The 15828-nt window shown below is 38.9% G+C and overlaps 1 protein-coding gene across 6 annotated transcripts in view; it reads left to right on the top strand.

Annotated features, from left to right (window-relative positions):
- Nucleotides 1-15828, top strand: part of Gk (glycerol kinase) — a 72613-nt gene that overhangs the window by 35070 nt on the left and 21715 nt on the right. For 3 of the 6 annotated variants that reach the window (XM_029472971.1, XM_029472970.1, XM_029472972.1), the window contains 7 exons: nt 252-361; nt 1621-1687; nt 2747-2764; nt 4654-4689; nt 5124-5191; nt 11159-11201; nt 11804-11884. In XM_029472971.1, coding sequence (XP_029328831.1) covers nt 252-361; nt 1621-1687; nt 2747-2764; nt 4654-4689; nt 5124-5191; nt 11159-11201; nt 11804-11884 — 423 coding nt within the window. The remainder of the gene's footprint in view (nt 1-251; nt 362-1620; nt 1688-2746; nt 2765-4653; nt 4690-5123; nt 5192-11158; nt 11202-11803; nt 11885-15828) is intronic. The other 3 variants (XM_021152829.2, XM_021152830.2, XM_021152832.2) reach the window with 1 other exon arrangement.

Here is a 15828-nt window from a genome sequence, read left to right as displayed (position 1 = left end):
AGCTCAGTCCATCAAAGCTTAGCAGCACGTGTCTTTACTTGATGAGCCATCTTGCAGGCACACCTCCTGGACATTTTAAAATTACATGTGTAGCTCACATTATATTTTTGAGTGCTGTTGAGACCTCAATTATTGAAATGTTTGGTTCTTCCACTTGTTTTATGCACCCTGCTGCTGACAATTGCCCTGACAACATTTAAATAAAACTGCAGATTATTTCAGACTTACTCTGTTCCTTTCATTCCATCTAGAGTTTAACAGGAGGAATCCATGGGGGTGTCCACTGTACAGATGTAACAAATGCAAGCAGGACGATGCTTTTTAACATTCATTCTTTGGAATGGGATAAAGAGCTCTGCGAGTAAGTTATGCAGTTTTCACTATATGTTCTTCTGTATGTCTAGAGCCTGAATTGTACTGTATGCAAATGGCCATTGTATATTAACATATATTGTTGATACTACAGTATGCAAGTCTGTATTTGAGGGTTTTGTTTTGTTGCTTGGGGGCATTGTTGTGGCATAATGGCTCACTGTTGCCCAGGCTAATCTTGAATTTGTGGGGATTCCCTTGCCTCAGCTTCACAAGGTCTCGGATTATAGGTATGGGCTACCACACTCAAATTCTATTGTATATATGTGTTTTAACTTTATATATTATATGTGGGTATATACACTCATGTAAGGTTTGTGTATATAGGCCAGAGAGTACCTCTATGAGTCATTTTCTTTCTGCCCTTTGGCTTTCATGTATCAAACTCTGATCATTCGCTTCCATGATAAATGCCCTTACCTGTGGAGCCATCTCGCCAGCCATGACATTAATTATTCTTTATGGGTTAGCCTCTTTTTTTTCCTGAGTGTGCTTTAAAGGAGTTACAGAGACAAAATTTGGAGCTGTGACAAAAGGATGGATCATCATCTAGTGATTGCCATATGCAGGGATCCATCCCATAATCAGCTTCCAAATGCTGACACCATTGCATACACTAGCAAGATTTTGCTGAAAGGACCCAGATATAGCTGTCTCTTGTGAGACTATGCCAAGGCCTAGCAAACACAGAAGTGGATGCTCACAGTCAGCTATTGGATGGATCACAGGGCCCCCAATGGAGGAGCTAGAGAAATTACCCAAGGAGCTAAAGGGAACTGCAACCCTATAGCTGGAACAACATGATGAACTAACCAGTACCCCAGAGTTCTTGACTCTAGCTGCATATGTATCAAAAGATGGCCTAGTCGGCCATCACTAGAAAGAGAGGCCCATTGGACTTGCAAACTTTATATGCCCCAGTACAGGGGAACCCCAGGGCCAAAAAGGGGGAGTGGGTGGGTAGGGGATTGGGGGGGTGGGTATGGGGGACTTTTGGGATAGCATTGAAAATGTAAACGAGGAAAATACCTAATAAAAAAATAAATTAAAAAATTTTTTATACTGATTTGGTTCTTTAAGTTTGGACTATTAAATACCCAAACATACAGCTATGTTCTCTAGACTCATGTGTTTGTCACTATTGAATTGTGTGATCAGGTGCACCTATTTTCCAATTATGTGTATTTAAACTGTGTCTACATGTTTATTTGAAACAGTGTTTTATACCCCAAGCTACTCTTTTTTCAGATTTTTTGGAATTCCAATGGAAATTCTTCCCAACGTTCGGAGTTCTTCTGAGATCTATGGCCTAATGGTAAAGTAAATAGTAGGAGGAAGGAATTTCATTAAGAAAGAAAGACCTTTGCCCTTTAGAATTCAGCAGTTAACTTTATTATATTTTATAGCTTGGGACTGGGGACTTTCTCTGTGAGTGTCGGTAGTATGTAAAATAAGAATTTAATGTTTTTTAAATGGTTTTATAACTAAAAACTTCAGAGTCCTTACTACCAATTGATGTTCTATTTATAAACTTTAATTGGCTTTCCTTTCAATAATATTGTTTTTGTCATTTGAATATTAATATTTGAAAGTACTATAGATAACCTAACTCTCAACAGTGGTGTGGGAATGCTTGGGAGACTTTATCCTCCCATATAACTGTAGTAGCTGTGATGTCTGCTTTTAATTCAGAGCAGGTACTAGTCACATCTAGTGTTCTTTTTCCTAGTTAATCCCTTTTAATGGCTAAACTGTTGGTATATATTTCCTTCTTTGTCAGTTTGGAACAATTTAACAAAGAAACTGAAAGCAAAGAATCTGTTTCTACATTAGGTTGCTAATTAAGGCTATTTCCTTAACAGGCATTTTCCTTAAACCCAGAAGGAGAAAAGTAACTGTGCTTAGCGTCTTTGAAAGTTTGTAGTCAAGTATCAGGAATAGAAACTTTTAGGGTATAAACGAGTATTTGAGCACACAAATTTGAAATGCATAATAAAACTTAAAAATAAATTTAAGGAAACTTCAAAAGTAGCCATTTCATGAAAAATATTAGGAACTCCATTCATAGAGTTAATAAAAATGGAATGAATGCCAAATGTTCTAGTTAATGGTTGAGCAGGAATTCTTAAGTGCTCTGTGTGGAATAAGGCTTTTTAAGGCAATGCTCAATTGCTTAAGGCAGGCATAGCCACTGCTTATCTACAGTGCTTTCATAGTTTCAGAATGATCACAAATTCACTTGGGTCAGAGCAGAAGAAGCTATTTTTGAAATTGCTTCAGAGAATGATGAAAGAAAACATTAAATTGGCCTACTTTTCTCTTGCATTTAAAATATTATGCTTGTGTTCCCCTCTCTCCCCCTTGCTGACTATAGAAAATCTCTCATAGCCTGGTGAGTAGGCTACCTACTGATTATGCTACTCATTCATTTCGAAAAGATACAGTGCATTTCCATGTCTTTTCAGACAAGCCTAAGTCCATTCACTAAACAGATGCATTTAGAAATTCCATGACCTTCTAAAATATTATAAGCTGTAGTCATATTTTAGTTTTCTTTACAGGAAGCAGAATCTTGTTTATTCATTTATATTTTCCATAAGATTAAAATCAATGTTTCTAAAATTCTGGGGGATCCAGAGATTTGCATGCTACCCATTGCAAAGTACACTTGTGATGTACTTTGCCCTTTGACATAGTAGTGACATTAGAAATGTTTTTTTAAATATCCTGTATATCTGTCTTATATAATATCTTGCCCAGTGTTTCAGACCAGTTAGTTGGAAATGCACTGTCACTTTTTCTGCATGCTCCCTCAGAGGACCCTCCTGGAATCCTCCAGAAGCCTGTCCCAATAAAGAAAACAGAGCGCTTTATATGCCTGAATGGTCCTTAGATTGTGTTAAAAGTTTGATCATATTGGAAGTATAAGCAGACTTTTTATAATAAATATACAAAGAGAAGGCCTCTGGGTTTCATAATGATTGATAGTTAAGCCTTTTATCTAGTCTAGCTTTTATTAGCATCCAGGCTCATTTTCAAAGAATATATACAATAAATAAAAATATCAGGTCTTAGGCAGGGAGTGTATCGGTAGTAGACAGACCACATGCTTACTTTGTTGTAGGCCCTGGATTTGATCTCTAGCACTAAAATCCAGCCTTGAAAAATAGCCAGTCTTTAACCAGAGAGCATGAAAGAAAGGAAGTAATAGTAAGAATATACAGGGCATTTTCTGTTTTGCTATTGGACTCCATACACACACACACACACACACACACATATATATATGTATATATGTGTATATGTATATATGGTATTTTGTACTATCAAAAATTTATGGGGATAAGATTGTTACTGTCTTCATGTTAATGGCTAGGGCACTACAGGTTCCAGGGCCATTTGCTAACAAATGGTAGGCAAAGGAGTCAATGTGAAGTTTTTCACTTAGGGTTCTTTCTGGTACATCCTCCTTACTTTAGGGATCACATCCCTTAATTCCTCTAATCCCTTAATGTCAGCACAAATTGCTCTTTGGTAATATTTTCCCTACTGTGGCCTCTGGGAACTAGACCCAGAGACCAGTAGGCAATAGCTGTAGCACTGAGATATATCCTAGGCCTTGTAAAATGTTTTTTCAAAAATTGTTTTATAAAGCTTTGGCAACCAACCACTTAAATCTCAGTTTGTTTCTTATTGGCCATAGAGGTTGAAATAAAAATAAAACAGCATTGATAAATTAATAGTTGCTTGTCTAAGTTAAACGTTCTTTGAAGGAACATCTGAAATCTAAGCACTGTTTCTTAAAAGTAGTTTGAGTAGAAAGAAGTTACTTGATAAAATACAGCCTTCCGGAAACTATGTTCCATGCTAGTAGTTATTTTAAAATGTGTTGGTTGCTCAATAATAGCAGCAACCACATCAAAACACTAACTTTGATCTGCGATCACGTAGCCCAGTTGTCATTTTGTAAATAAATTGTGTAGCATGCACGATTCAGCAGACTGCTTATGGCCTAACACTAACTAACCAGAAGAGCCTGAGTCTCCTGACTGCCAGTCTAGTGTTTTATGTTCCTTTTCCAATGTCCTATCTCTTCTTGTTACTCTATGAACACTTCTAGTCTCTGTCTCTGTCCTGCTCATGTAGCTGAAACACTTGCTTTGTCTTGTCTGCACACCTCCTTTGGCATGTTGCTCTTCTTGTTCATTACTATTAAAGTTATGTTACTAGAGCCAAGTTTTTTGTGGCTGTTCCTAATCCCTTTTTAAAAAATTTTATCAGAAAGCTGGGGCCTTGGAAGGTGTGCCAATATCTGGGGTAAGTATTAGCACCAAATATCTTCCTGTCACTTCCCACACCCCCACCCCCACCCTACATTGTTGTGGTTTACCTTCTCTTTAAGTCAGCTACATAATGAGTTAGAGGCCAGCCTGGGTTACATGAGATTGTGTCTCCAGAAAGGGGATTGTGGAGGGAGAGGAGGAGGAGGAGGAGGAGGAGGAAGAGGAGGAAGAAGAGAAGGAGGAAGGGGAGGAGGGGAGAGTAGGGAGGAAGATGAATTCTAACTCTACATTCTTATGTCTTATCTTGATTAATAAATGGGTGAAATTCTAATGGGAAGAAATTTAAGGCATAGATTGTTCACTCCTTGATAAATTAAAGGACACAAAAATAAACCTATGGCTCTTCAGGAAAGGAAATTAGTAGTGTCTCAGTATTTTTTTATTTTTCGCTGTCATTTATAATTTTAGTGTTTGGGGGACCAGTCTGCTGCTTTGGTGGGACAAATGTGCTTCCAGGATGGACAGGCCAAAAACACGTGAGTTTAAGAGAACTGGCTTAAGAAACAAGGTTGTTTTGTTACTTCTATCTCCTGGTGCTTTAAAAGCTCAGCCAAAAGGCAACACGTTAGTCACTTAAGTATGGAGAGAGATACACATTGTGTTTACAATTCGTTTCTACCTTTCTCCCCCTTTTCCCTCTGCCTTCAGTCTTATACAGGCCAGGATGGCCTGAAATCCCTGCTCTTTCTGACTCAATTACTGGATTTACATAGTCCTATGCCAGGACACTGAACACCTGGTTTTATGCCACACTGGGGATTGCACTCAGGACCTCATGCATATTGGCTAGCATTCTGCCAAATCAACCATGTCCCTAGCTCTGATTTTGTCTTTTATTTTTAATTTGGTTTTGGTGTTTTTGAGATAGGACCTGACTCTAACCTACAGAATTTCAAACCAGGTAGCTGGAGACTGGCCACAAATTCCCTGAAAATTCTCCCATCACAGCGTCCCAAGTTTCAGGGGTTTGTTTTGTTGTTTTACCCCAAGGTCATATTCTTTTCTTTCTTAAAATAAGTTAGGTAGATGGGATTGATTGATGGGGATTGTGAAGAAATGGGGAAAAGCCATAATAAAGATAATTTTCAGTGTGTTATCCTGCTTAGGAACAGCAGGAATGAAAGAAAAGAAAACTTAATAATGTTTTTCTTCTATTCTTTTCTCTTAATTTGTTATTAAAAAGTGCCTACCCCATTTCATATAGTGAGTGGCAGAAACAATATGCTCCAAGAGCTGAAATAATAGTGACAATTAAAATACATGTTCAGACAATGGCTATTGTGTTGTATGTAATGGTCCATATACTTGAGATATCCCTCAATCTACATTAATCCTATTACTTGGGAATCCTACTATTCCTATGTTATAAGTCAGATAACTAAGATTTGGAGAGAATAATTAATTCATGCAGTGTAATGAAGCTAGTTAGTCACAAGCATAATATTTGTACATCAATTCATTGTGTTACGTACTTGTGGCTCTAGACTTTGTTGTGGCTATGATTTACTGTCTGCCCTGTATAGAAAATATTTACATAAACTTACGATAAGACTATATATCTTCCTGCACCCTTGTTTTATACTTTTTAAGTATTTGTTTGCTTTTTTAAACTTTTTAATATATTTATAGCTTTTTAAAAAAGATTTATTTATTTATTTATCTATCTATTTATTTATTTTATGTGAGTACACTGTAGCTGTCTTCAGACATACCAGAAGAGGGCATAGAATCCTATTACAGATGGTTGTGAGCCACCATGTGGTTGCTGGGAATTGACCTCTAGAAGAGCAGCCAGTGCTCTTACCCACTGAGCCATCTCTCCAGCCCAGCTTTTTTCTTTTCTTCTTCTCTTATATATTATATCCTAGCTATGTTTTTCCCTTCTGCAATCTCTCCCAGATCGTCCACTACCACCCCCACACCAACCCCATCTTGCTTTTCCTCCCCTCAGAGAAGAGCAGGCCGCCCAGGGACATCATCCAAAGTCAGCATAACAAGCTACAATAAGACTGGGCACATACCATCAGATAAAGACTGGACAAGGCAACCCAGTAAAAGGAAAAAGGTCACACAAGTAGGCAAGAGCGTCAGGGACAGTGTCTCTGTCTTCTCTCCCCTCTCCCATGGTAGTATTCCCATAAGCACACCAAGCTACACATCCATAATATGTATGCAAAGGGCCTAGGTCAGAGCCCTCTAAGCTTCCTGATCTCTCTGAACCCCCATGAGCCCTGGTCAGCTGATTCTGTGGGCCAGAAGATTGTATCCTTAATGGTTTTTTGGTTTTGGTTTGTTTGTTTGTTTGTTTGTTTTTTAATGAGGATTTCCTAGTTCTGTCATCAAGGATTTTTGTTAGTTGGTTTAGATTTATTGTTTTGTTTTTGAAAGTTTGCTGTTTTGTTGTTTGGAGATAGGGCCTTGCTGTCTAGACCCTTTGCCTAGACCTTGCACTGCATCTCCGCCTGCTGTGAAACTCATCATCTTTCTGCCTCAGTCTCCCAGGTGTTGAGATTATAGGCATGTGTCAGCACACCCTTTCAGGCAAGGTCTCATGTAACTCAGTCTGTCTTTAGATTTACTACGATACTCCTGTTCTTATCTCCCTAGTTCTGGGAAAATAATGATGGGATTGCAGGCACACACTACCATGATGAGTTCATTATTTTTGACTTAGGCAATTAAGTTAGTTTTCTACAAATAATGAAAGATCTAGCATCCCTAAAATAAATGTTATTGTAATTCAGCAGGACCAGCCACCCTTATGTGAGAAGGGTGACCTTATTTGAATGAAAGTTTGTTTGGAAGAGGATATATGAAAATTGTTTGTAGATTGTGGTGACCTCAGGTTATGAAGGAACACTTGTGTCAACATTAAGTGTGGAAACATTTTCTTTGAATCAGGGTTCCAGCAACCGAATCAGGAGTTACAGAAAAACTAGGCTGTTTTTTTCCCCTTTCCTCCTCTGCCAGGAACACTCAAGCTAGTAAGTCAGATGCTATCTCTGTAAGTCCATTAGCTAGCAGCACAGTGTACATATATAATAGGGACCCAGTAAAATAGCTTTAATGTCCCTCTTTTCTGTTCCTCTCTCTCTTTGCCATGGTCTGCCAAATGTGTAAGTTATTAATTGAAGTTAGGTAATAATTATTTGAGTACCTATGACATAAGAAACATTGCAATAAATGTCATGGGCTTTTGAAGTAAGTCCAGAAAAATCACCCTAGACTTGATTCCCGCAGTATAAAAAAAAAAAAAAAAAAAAAAAACCATGATGTTTTCTAGAATGAGCAGTGCTGGAGAGTGCAGCAGACACTTAATAAGGATACAAATAGGAAGATTTAGTATAGAGAGTGAAGGGAACATTAGGGTGGCAAAATGGTTGAAAATAAGACAACATGAGCCCAGGGGCTCTGGATTGTATTCCAGGCACTTGGCAGACAGTTTGTGCTAAGTGGTGAGTTCTACATCAGCCTGAGGTACTCAGCATTTAAAAAAAAAACAAAACAGAGCTGTCAGGGTTGGTGGTATTTAGAGGAACAATATAGTGGCAGGAACGTGTCTTGGCGAAATTCCCATCCTGGCAGGCAGGAGGAAGAATCAGAGGACAGTAGATTGAGGACTTAGTATAACCCTCAAAGGCACACATCCAGTGACATATATCCTCCAGCTAGGCCTCATCTTCCAAAGCATCCACAACATCCCAAAATAGCCCCAGTAGCTGGAGACCAAATGTTCAGATCGTGAGCCAATACGGGATATTTCATTCATACCATAAACATTCTGTAAAGCTGTAAATTTCAAGCCAAGATTTTTGTCTGTTTTGTTTTTTTCCTTTTCTTCTTTTCTACTTGATAGGTAATGGATAACTTCTGAACATTTATGAGCTGGTGCTTAGGTGTGACTGGAGTTGTCAGTTAATATGATGACAGTCTTGGGTCATCGCAAGGAAAAGCTAGAGGACAGGGACCTGTGGTATGAGCCATTATACACTAATACTACAGACTCCAAGGATGAGGATAGAAAGGGAGACTACAGGGCTTCATAGGGCACTGCAGAGAGCCAAGGGAGAATTAGTTGTAAGGTGTAGATCCAGGGACAGACAGAGGGTTAGGATTACTTGGCATAAGGAAAAGGTCCAGGAAAACAGTTTGGGTTTGGACCGTGTTTGTGGTACTGTAAAGTTATGTATTATATACACAAGGACATGCGAAGTGAGTTAAGTATAAGTGGTTGTATGTGTTTTGCCCACATGTATGTTTGCACAATACATGTGCTTGGTATACATGAAAGTCAAAGGAGAGCATCCAATAAGCTGGAACTGGAGTTATAGGTGGTTGTGGGTGCTGGGAATAGAAACCTCATCCTCCAAGAAAGCACAACAAGTACTCTTAACTGCTGAGCTATTTCTCCAGCCCCTGTTGTCAGCTGTGTTGTTACAGGTGTTTAATCCTACCTAGCACTCTAGAGGCAGAGGCAGGAAGATCTAGTATAGGAGCAAGACCTGTCGGGCAGGAAATCCAAGATTAGGGAGTGTCTTAGGGTTTTGTCGCCATGAAGAGACACTGTGACCAGGACAACTCTTATGAAAAGAAAACATTTTACTGGGGCTAGTTTATAGTTTCAGAGTTCCAAGGCCATCCTAGTCAACATAACAAGTTCCAGGTCAACCAGGTCAATACAATCTAATAAAAAAAAAACATAAAAAATCTGCGTTGAAAATGTATTTCAGTAAACTACAACTCTTCTTTGAAAAGCCCCCACATCCATACTCTCAGGCATGGTTTGATTTTTTTCTTGAGTGCCTTTCTTTGTGCTTTTAATAAAACCCCAACTCAGCTTCATAAAAAGAAGCTTGGAGAGATAATAAGCTTCCATTTTAGTGATGGGGCAGTACTGCAACTCATGTGCTTTAATTTGTAAATGTATTGCCTGTGCTTAGTGTATTTGACAAGTGTTTCTACAAACTTAAGTATTCAGTAATCCCATACCTCTTGGGTGTGTCACCTGTTCATTTAGCAAGCCAAAAATCCACTTAGAAAGAAATGGAATATTTTGAGATAAACCTTACTCATAATAATGTTGTATGAAGAAAATATTTATCAGGGAAAAATGCATTTGGCTTATGTTTCTTGCCCAAGAACAGTGAAGCCAATAGGATAATAGTAATGGATTCTTCCATCATCTTTCTGCCAGCATGCAGATGAGGCACTATTAGAATGTCACCAACACACTTAAAACCATGGTTGTACAAGGCATAGGAGCAAGACTTGTGGAGCAGGGTTTCCAGGCTCAGGCAGTGTCTTACTTAGAGTTTCTATTGCTGTGGAGAGACACCAAGACCATAACAACTCTTAATAAAAAAACATTTAATTGAAGCCGTCTTATAGTTTCAGAGGTTTAAACCATCATTGTCATGTTGGGAAGCATGGTGGCACACAGGCAGACATGGCGCTGGCAAAGGAGCTGAGAATTCTATATCTGGATCTGTAGGCCACAGGAACAGAGAATGAGCCACTGGGCCTGGTTTGAGCTTCTGAAACCTCAAAGCCCACCTCCAGCAACACATTTCCTCTAATAAGGCCACACCTCCTAATAGTGCCACTCCTTATGACCATGCATTCAAACATATGAGTCTATTGGCCCCAGGGGTTGGGGGGAGTGGGGGATTCCTATTTAAACTACCACAGGCAGAGTTAATTGTGGCTGGAGCAGGCTTGTTATCCCTGCCCACTTTAAAACTGTTTCTCTGTGACCCTTACTAGTATCAGCTGGAGTTAGTAGTAACTGATCTTCCATACACAAGTCAAAACTATTCATTGTTCAAGTGCTAGGCTTGTGGCTGAGTCCAAAGCTTATGCTGATAAGACTGCCGTGAAATCCAGTTCTTTCATATCAACTCTGCTGAGTCCTGATTTTGATTATCCCACCACTGTTGGCATATATGACCCTGCAGAGAGAATGAAGTCAGTGAGCCTTAAATAGCTTTTCCCTTGTATGTCACTTTTGCCTTTGCTTTCGAGCTACCTTTCTGCTATTCCATGTTCTGCCTATCACCCTGCCAGAACCTAGTGGTGTTTCTCAGTCGACAGCTATTATTAGTGACAGAACTAAGCTAGCCAACTCTATTGGTGAATGGCTATTAGTCATGGTGCTTCTCTAGTCATATTTTATAAACACAGCCTTGGCCGATGACTGACTAAGTGCTAAATTCTATACCTGCATTTTCCCCACAAATTGCTCTCAACATTTCCTCCTAGACTTGCTTTTTAAAAATATTCTTAAAGAGGATTTAGTGTGTGATATTTGTTAGCTTTCAGTACTTTTCATGAATTGACTTTAGTTGCACTAAGTAAAATGTCAGTTTTGATCATTTGTAGAACTAAGGTTTTGCTATTTGCTTTTGATAAAGTTGTCAAGCTGTTCTTTCTGCCTCTGCCTATAGGTATGGAACAGGGTGCTTCTTACTGTGCAACACGGGCCATAAGGTTGGTGTTTCTTTTGAATTCAGATTGATGGAAGTCTTCTTTACATTCTTATATATAATACTTGAATATAATTTGTTATTAATTTGCTTTGGGGGCCTTCATCTTTTACTTAATCTTTATCTTGGTTTAACTTGGTTCAGTTGAAAGGATAGAAAAATTGTAAAATTTGAGTGATTCTAATAAGAGGCTTTCTATGCTTTTTTAAATTCCCTATGTGTTCTTTTGATCATGTTAATAGAAAATATAGACTTAGTACCATGTCATATTCTTCATGAAAATCCAGTTTGAAACAAAGAATGACGAGTTTGAGTGTGTTCTTATTACCAATGATTCAGACTTACTTTTATTCATTATTTTATTGTTAGAATTATTATGAATAAATATCTATTTTAACCGGGCAAGGTGGCACATGCCTTTAATCCCAGAATTTGGGAGGCAGAGGTGAGCAGATTAATGTGAGTTCAAGGCCAGCTTAGTCTAGTGAGTTCTAGGCTAACCAGTTTAACACAGTAAAACTTTGTGTCAAAAATAGCAACAAAAAAGTCTTTATACTAACCTTTACATTTTTTCCACAGTAAAATGTTTGTTTTTCTTTCCTACAGTGTGTATTTTCTGAGCATGGCCTTCTGACAACCGTAGCATATAAACTTGGCAGAGACAAACCTGTGTATTATGCATTGGAAGTAAGTTCTTTTCAATCAGTACAGATGTTATAACATGCATTCAAACAAAGTTCATGGAAATGACCATGCATGCTATGTTATTTTGAGACAGGATCTTGTATCTTTGGCTGGTCAAGAGCTCTGTATTGTCTTTCAGATTGGCCTTAAACTTATGGCAATTTTTCTCCCTCTGCAATTCCATGAGCAACCACACCTGGAACAATTACCATGGTTTCTAACATCTTTTCTCACACATTTTAATATATAGTACTCCAAAAATAGCCAAGTATTTTGGACTTTGATTGGGTAGAGAGAACCTTGGGTTAAACTAGGGCTCAAGGCTCCCATGAGACAAGATGGTAATCTCCTCCGTTGTGGGTACCAACTGATGTTGTCACCTTGGGGATATTATTTACCTGTCATGAAAACCTAAAATTTTCTGTCCTTAATGTTTAATGATGAGATTGTCAGACTTTAGTGCTTCTGTCAGCTTAAAACTTTCTGTTAGTGACTAAAACTAAGCCCCAGGGTTCCATAGTGGAATCATTGGGCACAGAAAGGCAGAGCACCTCTTCTTCACTTGTGTCTCCATTAGTATTGTGTTATATATGGATGTGGGACACAAAGAGAGGTGACATGTCCCGTTTATCCTGAGAAGCATCTGTTTCCGATACACTTACAAATTGTTATAGGACCTCACTGGTCTAAAGCTGTAGTACAAGGTAGGTTTGTACATAGCCATTAAAGGAGTTGGCACAGAGCTCAGTGATAGAGTACTTTGCCTAATATCCTCAAGGCTCTAGCTGAATCCTAGATTCAGGCTCCAGCATCGCAAAAAGAAAGAAAGAAAGAGCAAGAGAAAGAGCAAGAGAGAGAGAGAGAGAGAGAAAGAGAGAGAGAGAAAGAGGGAGGGAGGGAAAGAGAGAGCAAAAGAAAGAGCAAAAGAAAGAAAGAAAGGAAGAAAGAAAGAAAGAAAGAAAGAAAGAAAGAAAGAAAGAAAGAAAGAAAGAAAGAGCAAAATGTTGGTGTAGAGTCACAGAAGCAATATTTCTTGTAAAAACAGGCATGTGTCTTGGGGTCGTGTGTATACAGTGAATTCTGGATCTTTTCTAAATGGACTGTTTGGATCCATAGCGTCTAGGAGGCCTCTATCACTGAGCTATGTCCCTAACATTGTGCACCTAATAATGGAAGAAGGATGGCCTGGTAACTTACTGGGGCTCATTTCTTAGAATGCCTGATGATAATTTAGTCAAGGGCTTTGACTGCTAGTCATAATTAAAACATTTTCTCCACTATTAGGCCTACAGTGTGATAAACATTAGTCCAGTTTTTCTACCCCTTGCCATAATCATTGCAATCTCTCTTCCCAAACTGTTCCCCTTACTTCATAGCATTGATGGTTGAGCCTAGGGCCTTGAACCTGCTAGGCAAATGCCCTATGACTAAACAACAATCTCAACCCCTTTTCTTTACACAAAGGCATCTGTATATTAAAGTTACTTTAACACTTCTCAGAATTTAAAATCCCATAAACTCCTTTTCTCCTTTAGTCCCCAATTTGGAGACCACTCAAGATGGCACCGCTCATATAAAAAAAGGGATGTTTTGGGGGGTTACCAGTAATTGTAGCAGCATTTGTAGTACTATTAATATGCTTTGTTTGACCTTGAATGACAAACAGAATTTTAGGTATTTTAGATGTGGGTGGGAAAGGCCTCTAGAGCAGGGTCACCTACCTTACTTCCAGTGTCACCCAATATGAAATTTTTCTCTTGTCTCCTTTTCAGCAAGAGCCTCCCTTCAAATATGTATTCAAGATAGAAATTCTGAGTCTTTTTTTAAAAATTTGAAACAGGGTCTTGTGTATCTCATGCAGGTCTAAAATGTGCTATATAGCTATGGATGAATGACTTCTCTTCCTCCTGACTTTCCTTCTTGAATGACGGGATTATAGACATTACCACCACACTTACTTATAAATTGTTTCTTAGTAGCATCCCTAGAAATGGATCTAGGCCATCTGTTATATCTCCAAATACTAGGAGGCAGCTTTCAGTTTGTCTGAATTGTCTTCATCCAGTTTAAACTGCCTGGGTGACCTGGCCTCACTCATATGCTTGGTCATTTTGAACTTTCATTCCAAGTCACCCATCTTTCTAGAGCGAAAAGGATATTCTCCATGTACTCAACAGTGTGATTTGTGTTTCTCTTACCATAAACATTGCTCTGCTATTCTGGCCTGAAAATATATTTAATTTAGTTAAATAACTTCTTTATACTGTTGGTCCTTAGAGCATATGCTAAAACTTTCTCTTTCTCAAGCCAAGCCTGTTCCATTGTGTATTTGTACAAAACTGCGCACAGTACATCTCATCGGGGGCATTAACACCCCCTCTCTTTCCAAGATAGTTATACGAGCCTTTCTGCTATTATCCAAAGTACTTTTATTTGCCATAATATGCACATGCACACCCCCATGAAAGCCAGATTTTTAATACATCAGTAGATAGGATTCCCCCTTTATATCTTTACTGAATTTTTTTAACAGTTAATATCTTAAAAACATTTTAAGAAATCAAAACAAACTAAAAATAGGAATAATGTGAGATTGATAGAACTTGGTAAATTTGTACTAATTCTTTTTGTCACTTTTCAACCCTTATAGTCTTAATGCCTTTAATTTGACAGATTGTTGGTAGGCATAGGAATCAAAACTATTATAGGTTTACTTTCTACCCTCTTTAGAAAATAACCTATAGCTGCCTATTTTTACCCTTCTCGTCCCCATTCCTTTGTTTGTTTGTTTGTTTGTTTGTTTGTTTTTGATACTTGAGCTAGGATATCCCTGTATAGCCTAGAAAGGCCTCCTGACTCTGCCTGCCAAGGGAAGGAATTGAAGCTGTTAACCTCCACAACCAGGGTTTTGAGTCTTCCTTCATTCTCCTGCTGATTTGAGAGTAGTATGGATTAGATTTTTTTCCAGTTTCTTTTTTCCTTTTCTTTTTTTATAATTCGGTATTATTTCATTTACATTTCCAATGCTATCCCACAAGTCCCCCACACCCTCCCACGCCCACTCCCCCACCCACCCACTCCCACCTCTTGGCCCTGGCATTCCCTTGTACTGAGGTATATAAAGTTTGCAAGACCAATGGGCCCCTCTTTCCACTGATGGCTGACTAGGCCATCTTCTGATACATATGCAGCTAGAGACATGAGCTCCAGGGGGTACTGGTTAGTTCATACTGTTGTTGCACCTACAGGGTTGCAGACCCCTTTAGCTCCTTGGTTACTTCCTCCAGCTCCTCCANTGGGGGCCCTGTGATCCATCCAATAGCTGATTGTGAGCATCTACTTCTGTGTTTGCTAGGCCCCGGCATAGTCTCACAAAAGGCAGCTATATCAGGGTCCTTTCAGCACAATCTTGCTAGTGTATGCAATGGTGTCAGCGTTTGGAGGCTGATTATGGGATGGATCCCCAGGTATGGCAGCCTCTAGATGGTCCATCCTTTCGTCTCAGCTCCAAACTCTTGTCTCTGTAGCTCCTCCCATGGGAGCATTGTTCCCAATTCCAAGAAGGGGCAAAGTATCCACACCTTGGTCTTTGTTCTTCCTGAGCTTCATGTGTTTTGCAAATTGTATCTTATATCTTGGGTATTCTAAGTTTCTGAGCTAATATCCACTTATCAGTAAGTACATATCATGTGAGTTCCTTTGTGATTGGGTTACCTCACTCAGGATGATGCCCTCCAGGTCCATCCATTTGCCTAGGAATTTCATAATTTCATTATTTTTAATAGCTGAGTAGTACTCCCTTGTGTAAATGTACCACATTTTCTGTATCCATTCCTCTGTTGAGGGGCACCTGGGTTCTTTCCAGCTTCTGGCTATTATAAATAGGCTGCTATGAACATAGTGGAGCATGTGTCCTTCTTACCAGTTGGAACATCTTCTGGATATAT

The sequence above is a fragment of the Mus caroli genome, chromosome X (genome assembly GCF_900094665.2).
Source record: "Mus caroli chromosome X, CAROLI_EIJ_v1.1, whole genome shotgun sequence".
NCBI lineage: Eukaryota > Metazoa > Chordata > Mammalia > Rodentia > Muridae > Mus > Mus caroli.
This window is presented reverse-complemented; position numbering and strand designations above follow the sequence as displayed.